The sequence below is a fragment of the Tachyglossus aculeatus genome, chromosome X3 (assembly GCF_015852505.1).
Source record: "Tachyglossus aculeatus isolate mTacAcu1 chromosome X3, mTacAcu1.pri, whole genome shotgun sequence".
NCBI classification, from domain to species: Eukaryota; Metazoa; Chordata; class Mammalia; order Monotremata; family Tachyglossidae; genus Tachyglossus; species Tachyglossus aculeatus.
This window is the reverse complement of record NC_052099.1, coordinates 14847492-14870234: the sequence shown is the minus strand read 5'-3', so window position 1 is coordinate 14870234 and position 22743 is coordinate 14847492. Positions and strand designations below refer to the sequence as shown.

The 22743-nt window shown below is 42.7% G+C and overlaps 1 protein-coding gene across 5 annotated transcripts in view; it reads left to right on the top strand.

The window, feature by feature from the left end:
* Positions 1-6248: 6248 nt before the first annotated feature.
* The window catches only part of SLC24A2 (solute carrier family 24 member 2), a 272635-nt gene continuing 256140 nt past the window's right edge, over positions 6249-22743 (top strand). For all 5 annotated transcript variants that reach the window (XM_038770489.1, XM_038770492.1, XM_038770490.1 and 2 more), the window contains exons 1-2: positions 6249-6312; positions 8699-9779. In XM_038770489.1, the coding sequence (XP_038626417.1) occupies positions 8859-9779 (921 nt within the window). In that variant the 5' untranslated portion in view covers positions 6249-6312; positions 8699-8858. The remainder of the gene's footprint in view (positions 6313-8698; positions 9780-22743) is intronic.

Here is a 22743-nt window from a genome sequence, read left to right as displayed (position 1 = left end):
ACTGATAATAACTGTGGATTTGTTAAGCATTTACTATATGCCAGGCACTCTACTAAACACTGGGGTGGTTACAGGTATATCAGGTTGGACAGAGTCCCTGTCCCACATGGAGCTCACAGTCTTAATCCCTATTTTACAACTGAGGTAACTGAGGCACAGAGAAGTTAAGTGACTTGCCCCAGGTCACACAGCAGACAGGTGATGGAGTCAGGATTAGAACCCAGGACCTTCTGACTCCCGGGCATCTGTTCTATCCACTAGGCCACAATCCTTCTCATTATGAGCTGAGGAAGTAGTTGTGGGGTATGACCTGGGAAAAAGGAAATTGAATCAGAGATGGGATTTCAGAAAGGCTTTGAAGACTGAGGAGACCTGTGGTCTGGTGGATTTGAAAGGGGATGGCATTCTAGGCAAGAGGAAGGGCATGAGCAAAGGGTCAGAGGCAGGAGAGACAAGAACAAGTAAATCATGGCAGAGGTGGAATTAGAACCCAGGGCTCCTTGAGTCCCAATCCCATGATCCTCCAAGAGGTCTTCCTTGACTAAAGCCTCCTTTCCCCTTCTCCCACTGCTTTCTGTTTTGCCCTGACTTGCTCCCTTTATTCATCCCCCTCCCAGCCCCACAGTATTTATCTGTAATTTATTTATATTAATGTCTGTCTCCCCCTCTAGACTGTAAACTCGTTGTGGGCAGGGAATATGTCTGTTGTTATATTGTACTTTCCCAGGTGTTTAGTACAGTGCCCTGCACACAATAAGTGCTCAATAAATAAATAATGAGTGAATAATAATAATAATAAATAATAAATTAATAATAGAGAAGCAGCATGGCTCGGTAAGAGCATGGGCTTGGGAGTCAGAGATCACGGGTTCTAATCCTGGCTCCACCACCTGTCAGTTGTGTGACTTTGAGCAAGTTACTTCACTTCACAGAGAAGCAGCATGGCTCAGTGGAAACAGCACGGGCTTTGGAGTCAGAGGTCGTGAGTTCAAACCCCGGCTCCGCCAATTGTCAGCTGTGTGACTTTAGGCAAGTCACTTAACTTCTCTGTGCCTCAGTCCCTCATCTGTAAAATGGGGATTAAGACTGTGAGCCCCCCGTGGGACAATCTGATCACCCTGTAACCTCCCCAGCGCTTAGAACAGTGCTCTGTACATAGTAAGCACTTAATAAATACCATTATTATTGTTATCATTATTATTATTCTCTGTGCCTCACTTACCTCATCTGTAAATTGGAGATTAAGACTGTGAACCCCATGCGGAACAACCTGATTACCTTGTATCAACCCCAGTGCTTAGAACGGTGCTTGGCACATAGTAAGTGCTTAACAAATACTATTATTATTATTATTAAAAATAATTAATAATAATAATATGATTGAATAAATAAATGAATGAATGATTTCCTTATTCCTCCCAAAGTCACCTTGTAACTGTACCTCTCTCTTAACTCTTGACTCTCTTAGTTCTTCTAAGAGAAGTTCTTCTTAGAGAAGCAGCATGGCTCAGTGGAAAGAGCACAGGCTTGGGAGTCAGGTCACGGGTTCTAACCCCTGCTCTGCCATTTGTCTGCTGTGTGACCTTGGACAAATCACTTAACTTCTCTGTGCCTCAGGTCCCTCATCTGTAAAGTGGGGATTAAGACTGTGAGCCCCACGTGGGACAACCTGATTACCTTGTATCCCCCCCAGTGCTTAGAACAGTGCTTGGCACATAGTAAGCGCTTACCAAATACCATTATTATTATTATGATTAATTCTACCTCCAAGCTCTTGCCCATGCTGCTCCCCTAATCTGGAACATTCTCCCTCCCCAAATCTGCCAAACAAAAGCCCTCCTAATATCTCATCTCTCTCAGGGAGTCTTCCTTGATTAATTCACAGACCTCTAGTCACATCAACCCAACAATCACCCAGTTCTTATGTATCATATTCCTTATCCTCAGCCCTTGTTGTATAATCATAATAACACTGATAGTATTTGTTAAGTGCTTACTATGTACCAGGCACTCAACTGAGCACTGGGGTGGATACAAGCAAATCAGGTTGGACACAGTCCCTGACCCATATGGGGCTCACAGTCTTAATCCCCATTTTACAGAGGAGGTAACTGAGGCCCTGAGAAGTTAAGTGACTTGACCGCAGCCACACAGCAGACAAGTGGCAGAGCCAGGATTAGAACCTATGACCTTCTGACTCCCATGCCCGTGCACTGTCCACTAAACCATGATGAAGATGTATATTTTTATTTGTGCATTCAGTTATTTATTCAGCTATTTCATCCTGATGTAGTTATACTACTTCCTATTCAATCTTTGTTTCTTCCTCCTCTTCCCTCTATTTGTAAATAACTTTTGGCCATCTGCCTCCCTCCCTAGACTGTAAAATCCTTAAGGCCAGGGAGTATGCATCTTTTCTCTGTTGTAGTCTTCCAAGCATTTAGTACAGTATTTCACATTTAATAGGTGTTCAATATAAATATGATTGGATTAATTGATTGACTTTGCTTATTTTCCCTTTTTTCTCTTTCCCTATTCTCCCCAAACACTTCTTTAGATTGTGAATCCCTTGTGGGTCAGAAACTGTGGCTTAGTCAATGTCTATGCCTATACTACCTATAGGTTAAATCAAGAAGCAGCATGGCCCAGTGGATAGAGTGTGGAGCTGGAAGTCAGAAGGACTGGGTTCTTATCCTGTCTCCACCATTTGTCTGTTGTGTAACCTTGGGCCATTCATTCTTTCAAGCATATTTATTGAGCACTTACTGTGTGCAGAGCACTGTACTAAGCACTTGGGAAGTACAAGTTGGCAACATATAGAGATGGTCCCTACTCAACAACAGGCTCACAGTCTAGAAGGGGGAGACAGACAACAAAACAAAACATGTGGATGGGTGTCAAGTAATCAGAATAAATAGAAGTAAACTAGATGCACATCATTAACAAATAAATAGAATAGTAAATATGTACAAGTAAAATAAATAGAGTAATAAATCTGTACAAACATATATACAGGTGCTGTGGGGAGGGTAAGGAGGAGAGGAAAAAGGGGGCTCAGTCTGGGAAGACCTCCTGGAGGAGCTGTGCTCTCAGTAGGAATAATAATGGCATTTGTTAAGCGCTTACTATGTGCAAAGCACTGTTCTAAGCGCTGGGGGGATACAAAGTGATCACATTGTCCCATGTGTGGCAATCCCGATTTTACAGATGAGGTAACTGAGGGTCATAGAAGCTAAGTGACTTGCCCAAGGTCACACAGCAGACATGTGGGGGAGCTGGGATTAGAACCCATGTCCTCTGACTCCCAAGCCCGTGCTCGTTCCACTGAGCCACGCTGCTTCTCTAGTCATCTAACTTCTCTGTGGCTCAGTTACCTCCTCTATAAAATGGGGATTAAGATTGTGAGCCCCATGTTGGACAGAGACTGTCCAAGCTGCTCATTTTATATCTACCCCAGGACTTTGTACAATGCCTGGCACATAGTAAGCAGTGTTGCTCAGTGGAAAGAGCACGGGCTTGGGAGTCAGAGGTCGTGGGTTCTAATCCCGGCTCTGCTACATGTCAGCTGTGTGACCTTGGGAAAGTCACTTAACTTCTCTGAGCCTCAGCTACCTCATCTGTAAAATGGGGATTAAGATTATGAGCCCCACGAGGGACAACCTGATCACCTTGTATCCCCCCGCCCCCCCCGCACGTAGAACAGTGCCTTGCATGTAATAAGTGCTTAATAAATGCCATCATTATTAAACATTTAACAGATACCATAAAAAATGTCCCTAGTACATACGTGAGAGCTTCATGCATTGTGCTTAATAGATGTTGTTGATTGAGAGAAACTTCTCTCTTGATTACTGCATTCCAGGCTAGTTTGCGTGCTGCTTTTAATCTCCCTAAAGTCTTTGAGTTTTAGTACTGTACTTCGCTATGTTTTAAAACATTTGTCCTGCCCCACACTCTTTTCACATGCCCCTTTTCATTTCCCTGGAGCAGTTCCTTGGGATTTCTACTATTGTCTGTCCTCATCACATGTCTTTTTCAAGAAAGCTGGGTGTCAGTGAGCATTTACTCAGTGCTGGTGAGACAAACACTCTCCCCTGCTTCAAAATCTTATTGAAGGCACATCCCCTCCAAGAGGCCTTCCCAGACTGAGCCTCACTTTTCCTCATCTCCCACTCTCTTCTGCATCACCTTGACTTTCTCCCTTTGCTCTTCCCCCTCCCAGCTCCAAAGCACTTATGTACATATCCATAATTTTATTTATTTCTACTGATCTCTGTCTCCCCCACTCTAGACTATGAACTCATTTTGGCCAGAGAATGTCACTATTTATTGTTGTATTGTACTTTCCCAAATGCTTACTACAGTGCTCTGCACACAGTAAGTGCTCAATAAATGTGATTGAATGAATGAACGAATGAGTTGACTCTTGAAAGATTTGATTCTTTATAACCAATCAATCAATGGTAATTATTGAGCATTTCCCTTATGCAGAGCACACTTGGAAGAATACAACAGAATAGGTAGACACCTTCCTTGCCTATAAGAAGTGCTTATTACGGTGCGCTGCACACAGTAAGCACTCAATAAATATGATTGAATGAAGAAGCTTCTGTCTAGAGACTTTAGACTGCCTCTTAAATTTGGCTGATTCACTGAAACAGTTTTCAATGATGTATGTGTCTTTTTTATGGTATTTGTTAATCACTTACTGTGTTCCAGGCACTTTACTAAGTGCTGGAGTATATGCAAGCTAATCAGGTTGGACGCTGTCCATTTTCCATGTGGGGCTCACAGTCTTAAATCCCCATTTTACAGATGAGGTAACTGAGGCACAGAGCAGTTAAGTGACTTGCCCAAGATCACACAACAGACAAGTGGTGGAGGCAGAATTAGAACTCGGGTCCTTTTGACTCCCAGGCCTGTGCTCTACCTACTAGGCCACGCTCCTTCTTGAGAGAAGTGGTTTGCAATCACGTGTCTGTCTACTTGAGAGTGTTTGTGTAAGCCGCAGTTATCTGCACACCGCATCCTTGAATAGCTGTCTCTAGGACTTTGGATGCTGCTCAAAGTCTGTTGAGTTAGAAGAGTTTCCCCAGTGGTGCAGAAGCAAATTCTAACACCGGCATCTGGTGTCTTGTTACATCTTCCAGCATGGCCGTAGGAGAATAAACTGTACAGGACTCCCAGTGTGCAACCCTACTTTACTCTTTTGGCAATGGGGAGTTTATCGAACAGGGCTCCCTCAGCTCTGACTCAGCTAGCCAAGCTGTCATGAAATAGTTTCTAAACCTCGATTGACTTTTCAGGCTCATTGTCCCAGAAGAAATGCAACACACATAGGAGCACTTTCTGGAAGCCTAAACTCCATGCCAGTTTGACCACTGGTCTGGGACTCAGCTTGGGCCAAGTTGGAGATTTTTGATTCGTTAATTTATCATGCTTTCATACCTGTAGCTGTCCTTTCCCATGGAATTCCTTCTCCAGGAGAGATATCTTGCTGTAAAATTTAAAAATCAATAATAATAGCACCTTCATTCTTGTAGAGGAGCTGAAACCAATGTGGAGACTTACTATGGCAAGAGCCTGGGCTTGGAAATCAGAGGACGTGGGTTTTAATCCCGCCTCTGTCACTTGTCTGCTGTGTGACCTTGGGCAAGTCACTTCCCTTCTCTGCTCCTCAGTTACCTCATCTGTCAAATGGGGATTGACTGTGATCACCACGTGGGACAACCTGATTATCTTGTATCTACCCCAGTGTTTAGAACAGTGCTTGGCACATAGTAATCACTTAACAAATACCAGCATTATTAATTGTTAACATTGTTATTATTATCCATTTTTTTCTTTTCCAATGGGGTGGTTCTGCCTAAAAACCTCAGGGAATGAAGGATTGATCATTCACTGCCATCATTTCTGGTCATATAAAACTGTCCTTCTGTACTGCCACATAACCAGGGCATTTTAATCCACCCACTGGCTGTCGTGATGCTAAAATACTAGAATAATCTGCAAAATAACAAGAATAACCTAGAATTCTAGCGAGAAGTTGGCAGCACTCCCTGGCTTCTGGCAATCCCAACTGCCCAACAGGAGAGAAAGAGAAAGAAAAAGGGAGAGAGAGGGGGGGAAAGGAAGAGAGAAGGGAGGAAGAAAAAGGGAGGGGGGGAGGAAAGGGAAGGAGGGACGGGAGAGGGAGTGGCTCGGGGGAGGAGCAAGGGAGGGAAAAACGCAGATCTTCAGCTCGAGGAGGGAGGGAAAGCAGGAGAGCGCTTTCCTCATGCAGCCGCCTCCCGCTCCTGCAGAAGCTCCCGGGTAAGTGGGGAAGCTCGGCTCGGCTCGGCTCGGCTCGGCTCGGCCCCGGGGCAAGCGGGGCAAGCGGGCCGGGTAACCACTTGGCTGCGGTGGCGACCTGCTCCCTGCAAGGGGGAGGGAAAAACGAACGCTGAGCCTCCAAGCCTCCATCCTTCCCCACTATTCCACGCCGCCCCCACCACCTCCCCTGCAAGACCCTCTCTTCCCCCACCCTCCATACCATGCTAAGAGTTGATCAACTCGCCCCCCTCCTTCGCCAGTTCCCCCCAACCCCCCGATCCTGCATCCCGTCGCCCCGGGGCACAGATCCAGGGCGACGCCGGGGCTGGAGCGGATCGCATAGGAGGGCAGAATGGGGGGAACATCATCACCCCCATTCCTGAAAAATTGGAGGATTTGGGAACCCCTAAGAGATATCTGTTGGGTGCCCCTCTTTCGGCCAGCGAAACTTTGAGGGTGTTGGGCAAAGTTGCGGGGCTGTCTATGGTTTGCGGTTAAAACATTTCTCCGCAGCGGGGATGGGTGGCGTGAATAGAGAAGGAACCGGTGAATTCTAGGGGTCTCCCCCAACCCCCACTTCGTCTATTTCTTGCTGTCAACCCATCTGCTGTGTATACAACCCTTCGGCCATCCTAAACGAGAGGGGCGAGACAGATGTACTTTCCAAGCTCTCAGCGCAGTGCTCTGCACATAGTGAGCACTCAATAAATCAGATTAAACGAATGTACAGATCGTTTATGGGTATTCTGCCAACGTAGACTATCCACCAGGAATTTTATAATAATATAGAACGTTCGTTTGGCTCATCCCAAAGGTCATCGCAACCTCTGTCGGTTTTCCTAAAACATTTCTAGTCTTATGGTAAGATACTTGGGAACATGATTCAGGCTGTTCTGAAAAGTTGAGTCCACACTAATCTGTCTCGTTAGCCACTGAGTGAGTCCCCTGAGATGATCTCTGGGAATGCTTCTGAAATGTAGTCCCTGATTTAGGAAAATCACTTTCTCTTTCTCTCTTTCTCTTCCTCTTTCTTCTTCCCTTTCTCCAGCTCTCTATCCCTTCCTCCTCTGCTCATTCCATCTCCTGTTCCCCCTTCTCTTTCTCACTCTCCCTCCTCTCCTCTTTTCCTCTTATTGAGACAGTAGTGTGAAGAGAGAATGATAGAGAATAAAATCCTTGCTGTTGATATGTAAATTGCATTGGGCAGCTCGCCTCCAAACTGTATTTTAGCAGGTTTAGTAGTGAAATTTAATTTAAAGAAACATCCAGCATGTTCTTATACTAAATATTTGCAAAATTTCTTTTTGGTATCATAAAACAGTCAATCTGCAGGAAGAGTAGACATTCACTTCATTTACAGATTGGCCAGCAAAAGTGCCTTTTGTGAAAAAAGCTGTGTGGCTTAGCAAAAAGAGCACGAGCTTGGGAGTCAGAGGTCATGGGTTCTAATTTGGGCTCTGCCACTTAGCTGTGTGACTTTGGGCAATTCACTTAACTTCTCTGTGTCTCAATTGCCTCATTGGTAAAATGGGAATTAAGACTGTGAGCCCTCCGTGGGATGACCTGATAACCTTGTGTCTACACCAGCGCTGAGAACAGTGCTTGGCACATAGTAAGCACTTAACAAATACCATCATTATTTCATCTGCCATTACTGCTAATTTGCAAAATATTTTCTGCTTCAAAGTAAGAATTGAGTTTTGAACTTTAGAGCTAAGCATCCTTTACTGCCTAGAATCTAGAAGTTTGGGATTAATGTAAAACCTTTAAAAGATCTAAAGAATTAACCTATATTTCTTTTTAATACAACAGACCAATAGAGTAAAAGTGTTTCTTGAATTTAAAAGAAAATAAGATATATCTTCTTTACCCCTATAGCAAAAGAACATGAAATAATTATCATCATATGTGGTCTCTACCTTCCCCATTCCTATCTGAATTTGATCGTGACTGGGATGACTAACAAAATTTGGCTTCTACGTTACCTAGAAGTTTGTACCTATTCATTTGAGAATTGGATAAGATAAAATTATAGTAACAAAACCTGCAGTAATTAATTTGCTTGGCACTTGCAGTTTTCATATCAATCAGATAACTTTTAGCCCGTGGTGAGATTATTGGCCAGATGTGGAGAGGTAATGGAAAGAGGTTATTTACTTCCAAGAGCTTTAAAATGATATGATGTGTATCCCCAGGATTTTGTTACTTGTACCTATTTTAATTTTAATGCAAATTAATTATTTTCTTTGCCTGATAAGCTTGTTTTTGCTTTTATTCAAGATGTTTAAGGATGATTGGATTTGGTGTTTATCTGGTACAGCAACAAATTTGATGGTCTGAAATTATTTTCATTAATTTCAATAACAAATTGTTGTTCTTGTTTAAGCATAAACGAAGAACATACTTCATTTGAAGCATAGAAGCACTTAATTGTGGAAGATCATCAAAAAAACACCTTTAACTTTAAAAAACAAGAAAAAAGTATGAAAAAAAGATCTTGTTGACTCTAAAGTTTGAAACTCATCACATTCAACGAAAAGTACAGAATGGATCTGCATCAAACCACTGCCCCCCGATTTCTTGAAGAATGGTGTTTGGATGAATCACTGTTTGCCTACAGAAGGCATCAGAATGTCAGAAAAAAACTGAGACCAATACGAATCCTAGGGCTCTTTGTGAGCATAGTGGCCATTAGCACTTTTTCACTTTCAATTAGTGCCTTTTTCCAAACAGAGACCCACAGCACTGACCCGGCCGATGGATTAGGTAGTCAGATGCCAATGCATGCACATCATCAGAGAACTCTATTAGATTTAAAGAACATAAACGCTCTCCAAAGCCACACTCCAAAGCCACATGAACATGAGAACACAACAGAGCACACTAAGGGAGAGTACCCAAAAGACCTCTTTTCTCTTCAGGAGCGAAGAAGGGGTGCAATAATCCTCCATGTCTTTGGGATGATTTACATGTTCATAGCCTTAGCCATTGTCTGTGATGAGTTCTTTGTCCCTTCTTTGACAGTCATCACGGAAAAACTGGCCATTTCTGATGATGTGGCCGGGGCAACCTTCATGGCTGCCGGAGGCTCAGCCCCAGAACTTTTCACATCTCTGATTGGAGTGTTTATAGCTCACAGTAATGTCGGCATTGGCACAATAGTAGGCTCTGCCGTATTCAATATCCTGTTTGTTATTGGAATGTGTGCTTTATTTTCTAGAGAGGTCCTAAACCTTACCTGGTGGCCACTCTTTAGAGATGTGTCATTTTATATCATAGACTTGATTATGCTAATCGTCTTTTTTCTGGATAATCTCATCATGTGGTGGGAAAGCTTGATCCTATTAACAGCTTATTTTTGCTATGTGACTTTCATGAAGTTCAATGTTCAAGTGGAAAGATGTGTCAAACAACTGATTAACAGAAACAAAGTCGTGGAAGTCGCTGCATCTGAGGCGGAAGCAAAGGTTGGTTATGTTTTTCTTTTTCATTTTTAATAACAATTCTTCATTGTTCTCAGGTTTTCAAGAGCTTCTACTTTTGAAGATGCGGTGGAGTCACATAGTGGGTCGTAGATTCCACCACGGAATCCTGGGTTGGCTAGCTTTTACTTGAGAAGTAAAATATCTGTGGGGGTAATTAGCTATTAACACAAGAAAATGTTCAAATCCCTTTCCTCGGAAAAGAAGACTCTGGAAGAGTTGCAATGTATTTTTATGTTTAATAATTGGCAGGTAGAGTGATTTTGTGAGTGATCAAATATTTATGCAAAAAAGATTTTGTGGCACAACTCCAATCATTAAGGTCTCTCTTTCTTAAAATGGTATTTGAAGCCAGAGGCAAGAAGTAAGTACTTAACATTAAGAAAGAATGGCATGCCTTTCTGGCATACTGCTGGTGAACTGCATTTGCTGAGGGCTCAGTCTAATCCATAGGACCTTGAGGTGGAGAGGAAGAGCTTTTTAATCAGTGCATGTATAATGAGTATCCTACCAGGTAAACACAGATGGACAGAAGTTCATTTTTGTAACCTCCAGTTAAGAAAAATCATTCTAGCATTAGATTCATAACTAAATATGTAGAAACAAAGTAATGAATTTTGAGTTAAACCCTAAACTGGGCATCTGCACTATACATCTATTTTAAACAGATAACCTAAATATGTTTTCAAAGTTGTCACGCTAGCATCTAAGTAAAGGAATTTTTATTGTATTGTGTCAATATAACATATGTTAACGGGAGGAGAAATCCTCCCCCCGCCAAAATCTGATATTCCTTTCTTAAATGTTCATAATGTAAACTTCAATAACTACCATTTTGTACATTTCTGCCGCAGTCACAAAATGGTGGTGAAATGACATGAGTTGATTTTATTTTCCATGTACTAATACTATCTACATCTATTTCTTTATATTGTTCATGAATTAATCAATTCAATAGTATTTATTGAGTGCTTACTGTGTGCCGAGCACTGTACAAAGCTCTTGGGAGAGTAGCAGCGTGGCTCAGTGGAAAGAGCCCGGGCTTTGGAGTCAGAGGTCAGGGGTTCGAATCCCGGCTCCACCACATGTCTGCTGTGTGACCTTGGGCAAGTCACTTAACTTCTCTGGGCCTCAGTTACCTCATCTGTAAAATGGGGATTAAGACTGGGAGCCCCCCTTGGGACAACCTGATCCTGTTGTAACCTCCCCAGCACTTAGAACAGTGCTTTGCACATAGTAAGCGCTTAATAAATGCCATTATTATTATTATACAATATAACCATAAACAGACACGTTCTCTGACCCCAATGAGCTTACAGTGCAGGCCTCATTTCCTTTACCATTTCTCTGAATGTGTGTATGCCCACTCAAAAGAGGGCAAAACATTGCAATTACTTGCGCTGAACAGAAAATAAATTAAATGAGCATTGGAGCATTTGTATTTCTTTTTCTCCCAAGCTATTTTCTGTTAGACTTTTACAGTGCTTTGCACATAGTAAGCACTTAATAAATGCCATTGTTATTATTATTATTATTAACATTTTTAATGGTATTTGTTAAGTGCTTACTATGTGCCAGGAACTGTATTAAGAACATGGGTAGTTACAAGCAAATCGGGTTGGACACAGTCTCTGTCCCATTTGGGGCTTACAGTCTTAATCCCCATTATACAGATGAGATAGCTGAGGCACAGAGATATTAAGTGATTTGCCCAAGGTCACACAGCAGATAAGTACAGGAACCAGGATTAGAACCCAGCTGAGTTAGTTGGTCAGTCAGTCAATCGTATTTATTGAGTACTTACTATGTGCAGAGCACTGTACTAAGCGCTTTGGAGAGTACGGTATAACAATATAAGAGACGCGTTACCTGCCTACAGTGAGTTTACAGTCTAGAGGGAGAGACAGACATTAATATAAATAAATAAATAAATTACAGTTATGTCCTCTGACTCACAGGACTGTGCTCTTTCCACTAGACCACACTGCTTCCCCACTTAATATATTTTTTCATTAGGTTTCTTTTCAATAGAAAAAATAGCTACAGCGTGTACTGGATAGTCATAGCTGACTCATCGGATCATTTTTCCTTATAACTCGTTGTCCAAAAGAATGGCGTCATAATCATTCCTACACCAACTATTCTATCTCAACATATTTTGACATTTTGTTGAAATTGAGCTATGAATGATTTGTATTAATAGGTCTTTATTTCAACCGTGCTATTAATATTTGCTACTGAACCAATGACTTCAAAACACGCAGGCTGTGCTCGACCTGATTATCTTATACCTACTCCAGATATTAGTACAGTTCTAGGTACACAACAGTAGTGCATCATGGACTGCAGCATGGTATAGTGGATAGATCATGGGCCTGAGAGTCGGAAGGTCATGGGTTCTAATCCCGCCTCCACCACCTGCCTGCTGGGTGAACTTGGGCAAGTCACTTCACTTCTCTGTGCCTCAGCGACCTCATCTGTAAAATGGAGATTGAGACTGTGAGCCCCACATGGGACAGGGACTGTGTCCAACCTGATTTGCTTGTATCCACTCCAGTGCTTAGAGTGCAATGCCTGGAACATAGTAAGCATTTAACAAATACCATAATTATTATTTTTAACTTAACAAATACCACAATTATTATTATGCCACTGAATTTCAGAGGTAGCTATTCTTTTGGAAAAAGTTCAATTATTTGTTTTATTGCAATTTTTGGGTTTTAGTAGTTAAACATTTCACCCATCTTCATTTTGAGCCTCTGGGCATAGTGTTACTGAGCAAAATGGAGGCCAATGGGATTAAAGGCATAGCTACTTCTGTGTGACAGTTACCTTGTAGACTTGATAAATAGAATTCAGTTTAAAAGTCATGTCTAAATATACCCATTTCTGGTAAGACTTTACTCATTTGACCAATTAAGAATCCCATTCATATTCATTGGAACACTGTTGATTGAAATAAACTCTGGACTGTCTGTGGGAATTAAAGTGTAAATTAAGAATTTCATTATAATTTTTAATATATACGGTATTATTTAAAAATATTGGGGGAAATGCTGAATACATTTTAGATGAAACAGTTTATAATTCTGTATAATATTCTTCAGGATATTTCTCTCCAGTTAGTATCTAGTAGTGGAAATAGCACAGAATTGGGAGTCAGGAGACCTGGACACCTGTCTACATGTTTTGTTTTGTTGTCTGTCTCCCCCTTCTAGACTGTGAGCCCATTGTTGGGTAGGGACCATCTCTATATGTTGCCAATTTGTACTTCCCAAGCGCTTAGTACAGTGCTCTGCACACAGTAAGCGCTCAATAAATATGATTGAATGAATGAATGAATGAATGAGATACAAAGTAATCAAGTTGTCCCATGTGGGGCTCACAGTCTTAATCCCCATTTTACAGATGAGGTAACTGAGGCACTGAGAAATTAGTGCCTTGCGTTTTGCCCAAGGTCACACAGCAGACAAGAGGTGGAGTCACTTTAGCTCTCAATGATAGACTGTAGCCATTATAATTATGGCATTTTTAAGTGCTTACTACATGCTAAGCACCAAGATCCGCCCTTTCCTCTCCATCCAAACTGCTACCCTGCTCATTCAAGCTCTCATCCTATCCCGTCTGGACTACTGCACTAGCCTTCTCTCTGATCTCCCATCCTCGTGTCTCTCTCCACTTCAATCCATACTTCATGCTGCTGCCCGGATTATCTTTGTCCAGAAACGCTCTGGACATATTACTCCCCTCCTCAAAAACCTCCAATGGCTACCGATCAATCTGCGCATCAGGCAGAAACTCCTCACCCTGGGCTTCAAGGCTGTCCATCACCTCGCCCCCTCCTACCTCACCTCCCTTCTCTCCTTCTACTGCCCAGCCCGCACCCTCCGCTCCTCCACCACTAATCTCCTCACTGTACCTCACTCTCACCTGTCCCGCCATCGACCCCAGGCCCACGTCATCCCCCGGGCCTGGAATGCCCTCCCTCTGCCCATCCGCCAAGCTAGCTCTCTTCCTCCCTTCAAGGCCCTGCTGAGAGCTCACCTCCTCCAGGAGGCCTTCCCAGACTGAGCCCCTTCTTTCCTCTCCCCCTCGTCCCCCTCTCCATCCCCCCGTCTTACCTCCTTCCCTTCCCCACAGCACCTGTATATATGTATATATGGTTGTACATATTTATTACTCTATTTATTTATTTATTTATTTATTTTACTTGTACATTTCTATCCTACTTATTTTATTTTGTTGGTATGTTTGGTTCTGTTCTCTGTCTCCCCCCTTTTAGACTGTGAGCCCACTGTTGGGTAGGGACTGTCTCTATGTGATGCCAATTTGTACTTCCCAAGCGCTTAGTACAGTGCTCTGCACATAGTAAGCGCTCAATAAATATGATTGATTGATTGATTGATTGATAGATACAAAATAATCAGGTCACACATGGGGCTCACAGTCTAGGTAGGTGGGGAACTGAGACCCAGAGAAGTTAAATGGCTTGCCTTAGGTCACACACCAGGAAAATGGCGGAGCTGGGATTAGAACCCAAGTCCTTCGATTCCCAGGCAGTTCTTTCCACTAGGCCACAGTGCCTTCCAGTAATGGCTATTACAGTCAGAGGTGGTCTTGTCAAAAGTAATTCCCAAGCCAAATGCTATTTTTATTGATTCATGCATTGTTTTGGAACCCCCACAAAAATGAATGTTCAATGTAGGCATCCGGACAGCAAATCTGAAGTGAAAATCAACAACTTGATTTAGCCGTATTAAAATATGTATTATATTTATATATGAGAAGAAGCATGGCTCAGTGGAAAGAGCATGGGCTTGGGAGTCAGAGGTCATGGGTTCTGATCCTGGCTCCGCCACTTGTAACCTGTGTGACTTTGGGCAAGTCATTTAACTTCTCTGGGCCTCAGTTACCTTGTCTGTAAAATGGAGATTAAGAGTGTGAGCCCCACGTAGGACAACCTGATTACTTTGTATTCCCCCCAATGCTTAGAACAGTGCTTGTCACATAGTAAGCACTTAACAAATACAATTATTATTGTTATTATTATTATTATTATATACATATATGCATATATATAAGGTTAGAAGACACAGATAAAGCCATTTTTACTGCCTATTGAGTGTATTGAACTGAACTGAATGCTTGTAAATATACAGTAGATGTAAAACGACTCCACCTTGCTCTTGATAAATTTATAATCTAATAGGGGAGAGAAGCAGGCATGAATTACAATTATACAATAGGTAAAAGAGTAAAAACATAGATATAAAGGAGAAAAAGTAGAGTAGGCAATTAAATGAGCAAATAAATATAAAACACACATGCTAAGTGCTAAGGTGTTGGATAGAAAGGCATGGAAGGTGGAGAGTAGGCCTCTTGGAAAAAATTACTTTTTAGAGAGCTTGGAAGGTGGTGGGGGATTTGGTTTGGTGAATTTGAAGGAGGAAGAAGTTTCATGGAGGGAGAGTTGGTGAGTGACGGATTAATATTGGAAAGTCAGGAGGAAGGCATAGTTGTTGTTGTTGTCTTAAACTGTCGAGTTGTGTCCAACCCATAGCAATACCATAGGCACATCTCTCCCAGAGGAAGAACATCTCTCTCTCCCACTTCTATCTGCAATCATTCTGGTACCTTATCCATAGAGTTTTCTTTGTAAAAATATGGAAGGGGTTTACCATCACCTCCTTCCATGCAGTAGACTAGAGTCTCCGCTCTCGACTCTCTCCCATGCCACTACTGCCCAGCACAGGGAAGTTTGGACTTGAAGCAGAATACTTTCCACTTGCTTAGCCACTGGTCAAGCTAGGAATGTAATGGATATGCCTCTACTTGACTCTCCCTCCTGTAGTCTTGACTGGCAGAGTACTGGAAACTCTCCAGGTGCAACCCTGAGAGGGGATGGCACAGTTAGAAGGTGCATTTTGATGTTTCTCCTCCTTGGCATCTATCCTAACGTTTAGGTATGTAGTACCATCTATCCCTAAATTTTCCCTCTATATAGCTAAATTTCTTTCTAGAAATCCACGATGGTCCATGAATTTTTCTAAACCTCGATTTAATTTATTGCCATTTTCAACCTGACAACTTCCTGAGATAGCAAATTCCATATGCTTACCATTGAGGCCTTTCCCAATTAAGCCCTCTCCTCCTCAGCTTACTCTCCCTTCTGTGTCCTCTATGCACTTGGATCTATGACCTTTGGACATTGAATATTCTCCCACACACACACACCCCAGCCCCACAACACCTATTTTTTAATTATATAGTAGAAATTACTCATTCATATTAATATCTGTCTCCCCCTCTAGACTGTAAGCTTGTTATGTGCAGGGAATGTGTCTGCTAATTCTGTGGTGTTATACTTGCCCAGTCATTTAGTAGAGTGCTCTGTGCATAGTAAGTACTCTATAAATACCATTGATCGATGGATCGACTGCTTGATCTACTGTCTAAAGAAATGTTTCCTTTTGTTTATTTTGAGCATGTAATCTTCAAACTTCAAATGGTCTCCTCTCATCTTATTCTTGTGGGATTTGTTGAATAGGAGTTCCAGTTTCACCCTTCTCCCCATAGTTAGTAGAATCAATCAATCAATTAATCAATCAATCATATTTATTGAGCACTTACTGTGTGCAGAGCATTGTACTAAGTGCTTGGTAGAGTACAATATAACAATATAATAGACAAATTCCCTGCCTACTACAAGCTTACAGTCTAGAGGGGGAGACAGACAAAAATATGAATTAAAATATTACAGCTATGTACATAAGTGCTGTGGGGTTGAGGGAGGGTGAATAAAGGGAGCAAAACAGAGTGAAGCAGAAGGGAGTGGGAGAGGAGAAAATGACGGCTTAGTCAGATACGGCCTCTTGGTGGAGATGTGCCTTCAATAAAGCTTTGAAGGTAGGGTGAGTAATTGTCTGTCGGATATGAAGGGGGAGGGTGTTCCAGGCCAGAGGCAGGACATGGGAAAAAGGTTGGCGGTGAGATAGATCAGATTGGGGTACAGTGAGTAGGTTGGCATTAGAGGAGTGAAGTGTGAGAGCTGAGATATATAGTAGGGAATCAGGGAGGTGAGGCAGGAGGGGGTAAGGTGATTTATTGCTTTAAAGCCTATGGTAAGGCTGTATTTGTATCTATCTGTATCTGCAACTGAAATTTGCATTCCTGTTACTCATCCCATACTCTCCTCAGATCTTTTAAATCTTGTGGATCCCTTGTGTCCTTCTTCTCATCAATCAGTCAATCAATCAGTCTTATTTATTGAGCACTTAATATGTGCAGAGCACTGTACTAAGCATTTGGGAGAGTACAACAGAATTAGAAGATACATTCCCTGCCCGTATTGAGCTTACACTCTAGAGGAGAAGACAGGCATTAATATTTAATGGGAAAGCAGCATAGGGCAGTGAATAGAGCATGGGCCTGAGAGTCAGGAGGGCAGGGGTTCTAATCCCAGCTCCACCACTTGTCTGCTCTGTGACCTTGGGAAAGTCACTTTACTTCTCTGTGCCTCAGTTACCTCATCTGTAAAATGGGGACTGAGACTGTGAATTGGTGACTGTGGTTTGGTGAATTCGAGGGAGGAAGACATTTCACTTAGGGAGAGTTGAGTGATGGATTAATATAGGAGAGCCAGGAGGAAGGCATAGTTGTTATTGCTGTTGTCTTATGCTGTTGAGTCGTGTCCGACCCATAGCGACTCCATAGATACATCTCTTCCAGAATGCCCTGCTTCCATCTGCCATGTGGGGCCCATGTGGGACAGGGACTGTGTCCAACATGATTTCCTTGTCTCTACCCCAGCTCTTAGTACAGTGTCCAACCTGATTTCCTTGCCTGCCTGTTTTGTTTTGTTTTGTTGTCTGTCTCCCCACTTCTAGACTGTGAGCCCATTGTTGGGTAGGTATTGTCTCTATTTGTTGCTGAATTGTACTTTCCAAGCACTTAGTACAGTGCTTTGCACACAGTAGGCACTCAATAAATACAGTTGAATGAATGAATGTATCTACCCCAACGCTTAGTTCAGTGCCGGGCACATAGTAAGTGTTTAACAAATACCATAATTACAATAATAATAATAATTATTATTATTATTATTAATATGAAGATAGACATCCTCCATGACCCCAAGCCACCCCCGTAGTTCCATCAGCACCCCTATGCGTACAGTCATATTGGCATGATTTGGGGGTTTCCGCGAAGAAGGCTGAGCAGAATGTGGGGGTGATCGAGAGTAGGAAGTTGGGCATGGTGAGAGTAATGGCGGGATAAGGGGGCAAGATGTTAAAGGTGTGGACTTTGGCATCTTAGTAGAGAAAAGTTGTTTAGGGAATTCAGGAGAAATTATAGAGAAGCAGTTTTGAAGGCCTGCCCTCATTTCGCTCCAATGCCAACCTACTCACTGAACCATCATCTCATCTATCTTGCCGCTGACCCCTTGCCAACATCCTCTTTCTGGCCCGACTCTCTTCCCCACAGCCTTGAATCACCTGCACAGTCTGCCTCTTTCTCTCTTGTGCATGAGCAGCAAAGAGCTGCTGATGGAAATCTAAATATCAGGCCATCTTCATCCACTTCAAGTTTATCCTTGCATGCTTTAACTCTGCCCCCACCCCCTCATCCCTTGCCCCCAGTGACCTGGTCACCTACTTTTTAAGAAAATTGACACTATCGGGTGTGAGCTCCCTAAAATCTCCCCTACCCCTCCTCAATCCTTCCCTCCTCCCATCCCCCCTTCAACTCTCTCATCCTTCCCAGCAGTATCTCAAGAGGAGATCTCCTGCCTCCTCTCAAACTCCGCCCCCTCCACCTGCATATCTGACCCCATCCCTTTGCACATCATCAAAACACTTGACCCCTCTCTACTTCCCTCCCTAACTACCATCTTCAACTGTTCACTCTCCAGTGGCTTCTTCCCCATGCCTTTCAAACATTTCCATGTCTCCCTATCCTAAAAAAATCCTCCCTTGACCCCACAGCTCCCTCCAGTTATCACCCCATCTCCCTCCTACCATTCTTCTACACCCGCTGTTTCAAATTCTCTCAGTGACCCCCTCCAATCTGGCTAAAGTCCCCTTCACTCCACAGAAACTGCCCTCTCAAAGGCCACCAATCATCTCCTTCTTGCCAAATCCAATGACTTCTACTCCATCCTAATCCTCAACTGCTCAGCTGCCTTTGACACTACTGACCACTTTTCCTGGAAACATTATCCAACCTTGGCTTCACTGACACTGTTCTCTACTTGTTCTCCTCCTATCTCTTTGGCCATTCATTCTCTTTCTCCGTGGGCTTCGCTACCTCCTACCCCCTAACTGTGGGGGCCCCTCAAGGTTCAGTTCTAGATCCCCTTCTATTCTCCATCTACACCCACTCCCTTGGAGAACTCATTCACTTCCAAGGCTTCAGCTACCTTCTCTATGCAGATGATTACCAAATCTACATCTCCAACTCTGACCTCTCTCCTTCTCTGCAGTCTTGTATTTCCTCCTGCCTTCAGGACATCTCTATTTGGATGTCCAACTGACACCTCAAAGTTAATATGTCCAAAACAGAGTTCCTCATCTTCCCACCCAAACGCTGTCTGCCCCAGGACTTTCCCATCACTGTGGACAGCACCTCCATGACCCCTATCTCACAAGCCCATAACCTTGACATTGTCTTCAACTCATCTCTCTCATTCAACCCACACATTCTATTACTAAATCCTGTCGGTTCCACCTTCACAACATTGCTAAAATCCACCCCTTCCTCTCCATGCAAACTGTCACTACACTGATCCAAGCACTTATCCTATCCTGTTTGGACTACTGCACCAACCTCCTTTCTGACCTCCCTTCCTCCTGCCTCTCCTCACTCTAGTTCATACTTCACTCTGCTGCCCAGATCATTTTTATACAGAACCATTCAGTCCATGTTTTCCACTCCTCAAGAACCTCCAGTGGTTGCCCATTCACCTCAGCATCAAACAAAAATTCCTTACCATTGGCTCTAAACACTCGGTCATCTTACCCCCTCCATCTTACCTCACTGATTTCCTACTTACAGCCCAGCATGTTCAATTCACTCCTCTAACACCACCCTACTCACAGTACCGCGATTTTGTCTCGATTTTTATCTCACCACCAACCCTTTGCCCATGTTCTGCCTGAAACTCCTTACCCCTTGATATCTGACAGATAAACACACTCTCCACCTTCAAAGTGGTATTAAAATCACATTTTCTCCATTGGGCCTTCTCCAACTAAGACCCTACTCCCTCTCCTTTCCATGTCACCCCCTTGCACTTCGATTTGCACCCTTTATTCATCCCTCCCTCAGCCTTAAGGCACTTATATACATATCCATAATTTATTTTAATATCTGTCTCTCCATCTAGACTGTACGTTTCTTGTGGCCAGGGATTATATCTACCCACTCTGTTATACTGTACTTTCCCAAGTGCTAAGTACAATGTTCTGCACCCTGTAAGTGCTCAATACATACAGCTGATTGATTGATTGATTGATTGATCTGACGGACCACAGGTTCCCCATCTTCAAAACCATCCTGCAATCACATCCCCTCTAGGGGCCTTTTCTGATTAATTTCTTCTCTTCTCAGGTTATATGATAATAATAATGATAGTATTTGTTAAGCGCTTAATATGTGCCAAGCACTGTTCTAAGCGCTGAGGTGGTTACAAGGTGATCAGGTTGTCCCACGGGGTCTCACAGTTTTAATCCCCATTTTACAGATGAGGTAATTGAGGCATAGATAATCCTCTCAATTGCTACTTCAGCACTTCTGTGCCAACTGAACACTTGTGTACTCACAGCCTTTCAGAACATTTGTGTACACATTTTACCTACCCTAAGCACTAACATGCCCATAATCCCTTTTCCCTATTTTTCCTATCTATAAATTATTTTAGTGCCCATTTCCCTGTTTTATCATAAGCTCCTTGAGGACTGGGACAATGTGTACTAACTCTATTTTACTCTCCCAAGTATTCAGTACAGTGCTCTGCTCACATTTAGATGCTCAATAAGTAACTCATTAATTGATTTGGTAGGAGTTGGTATAAGTAGTTGGGGGAATTTCTCTCGTGAAGATCTACTATAAATCTACTATTTTATATATAGTAAATCTACTATATTGCCATGGTTCATCATGTGAAAAACAAATGTGGGTGATGAAGGAAGCCTATGACATGACATCTACTTGAGTGAGAAACTGATCTTTTTCCAAGTTGCTTAGAGTGCATAAAATCAGTGGAGAAATAACCTATATTTACTTATGGAACACTCAGATCATTAAATAAAATGACAAAGTAACTTGTAACACAGTAGGTTTTTTTCAAGGTGGAGTCTTTCTTCATTTTATGTATTCATTTCTGATATTTGTTAAGCATTTACTTAGTACAACACATTATACTAAGATCTGGGAAAAGCTACAAAGATATTAATTTAGACATGGCCTCTAGCCAAGAGGGCTCACAGTCTAATCAGCAAGGGGAGGACAATCAGTTGGGAAGAAGAAATAACTAGGCCAATTCAGTAAAACATCAATTGAACTACAACAAGAAGCAAAGCAGCAATACATTACTGCAGGAGGGGATAGGCCTCAGACTCCTCACCTCTCTGGGTGGGCCCATCCTTGGGCTAAGCAGTCCCAATCTTCCCAGCCTTCTAACATTTGGGAAAGCAACTTCTTCCTGGTTGCTGAAGACTGAGTTTTCTCCTTGGGGACGGTGAGGAGGGTGGGTGGAAGTGTCACTGTCACAGGGGACTATACCACTGCTCCCGAAGCCCTGATATCAGGGAGCTCCTGATCTCATGGCTTCAGCCTAGCTTCTGCTTCTCTCCCTCCTGTGGGACAAGTCTTCTCTCCAGTGATTGATTTGAAAAGTATTAATGTACTACATTTATTTAAGGTCAAAGTTATAGTTTTGAAGTGTAGGATATATTCATGGAATCAAATGATAGTAATTTGTAGCAGCAACTGTTGCACATTTAGCAGAGATTTTCAGATACCTGGATCTAAGCCCGGGCTTTGGAGTCAGGGATCATGGGTTCGAATCCTGGCTCTGCCAATTGTCAGCTGCGTGACTTTGGGCAAGTCACTTCACTTCTCTGGGCCTCAGTTCCCTCATCTGTAAAATGGGGATTAAGACTGTGAGCACCCCCCGTGGGATAATCTGATCTCCTTGTAACCTCCCCAGCGCTTAGAACAGTGCTTTGCACATAGTAAGTGCTTAATAAATGCCATTATTATTATTATTTTATTATTATATCTTTTGAACCAAACAGCATCTTCAAAGTATTTTTTAGAGCAATGTACACACTTGTTAAGTTTCATCTTTCCATAGCAGATCCTAGAGGTGCAGTAACTTCCTTGATCCAATGAAAGGGGTTCAGCTCGCAGTCCAGTTGTACCAGGGATGTAAGCTACAGAGAACATTCTGCACTTTGGTGTCATGTGTTGAAGGCAACCAGAGCACTGAGTGCTTTTGTCTTTGTGAAGTGTCCTTTATCTTTTATTTGTGCCCTTTCACCACCCCAACTAAAACCTCCCTGTGTACCATGATATTTTTCTCACCCACTTCTCACCATATACTTTTTGAATCACTCACCTCATCTTTCCCACCCTCTTCTGCCTCCCACCCCCTACCTGGAAGAATCCCTCAAGGCTCAGCTTTGGGTCCCTTTTTTTCTCCATCTATACCCACTCCCTTGGAGAACTCATTCACTCCCATGGCTTCAACTACCTCCTCTGTGTGGATGATTCCCAAATGTACATCTCCAGCCCTGATCTCTCCTTCTCTGCAGTATCACATTTCCTCCTGCCTTCAGGACATCTTCAACTGGATGTCGTGCCAACAAATCAAACTTGTCCAAAACAGAATTCCTCATATTCCCAACCAAATGCTTTCCTCTCCTTAACTTTCCTGTCACTATAGATA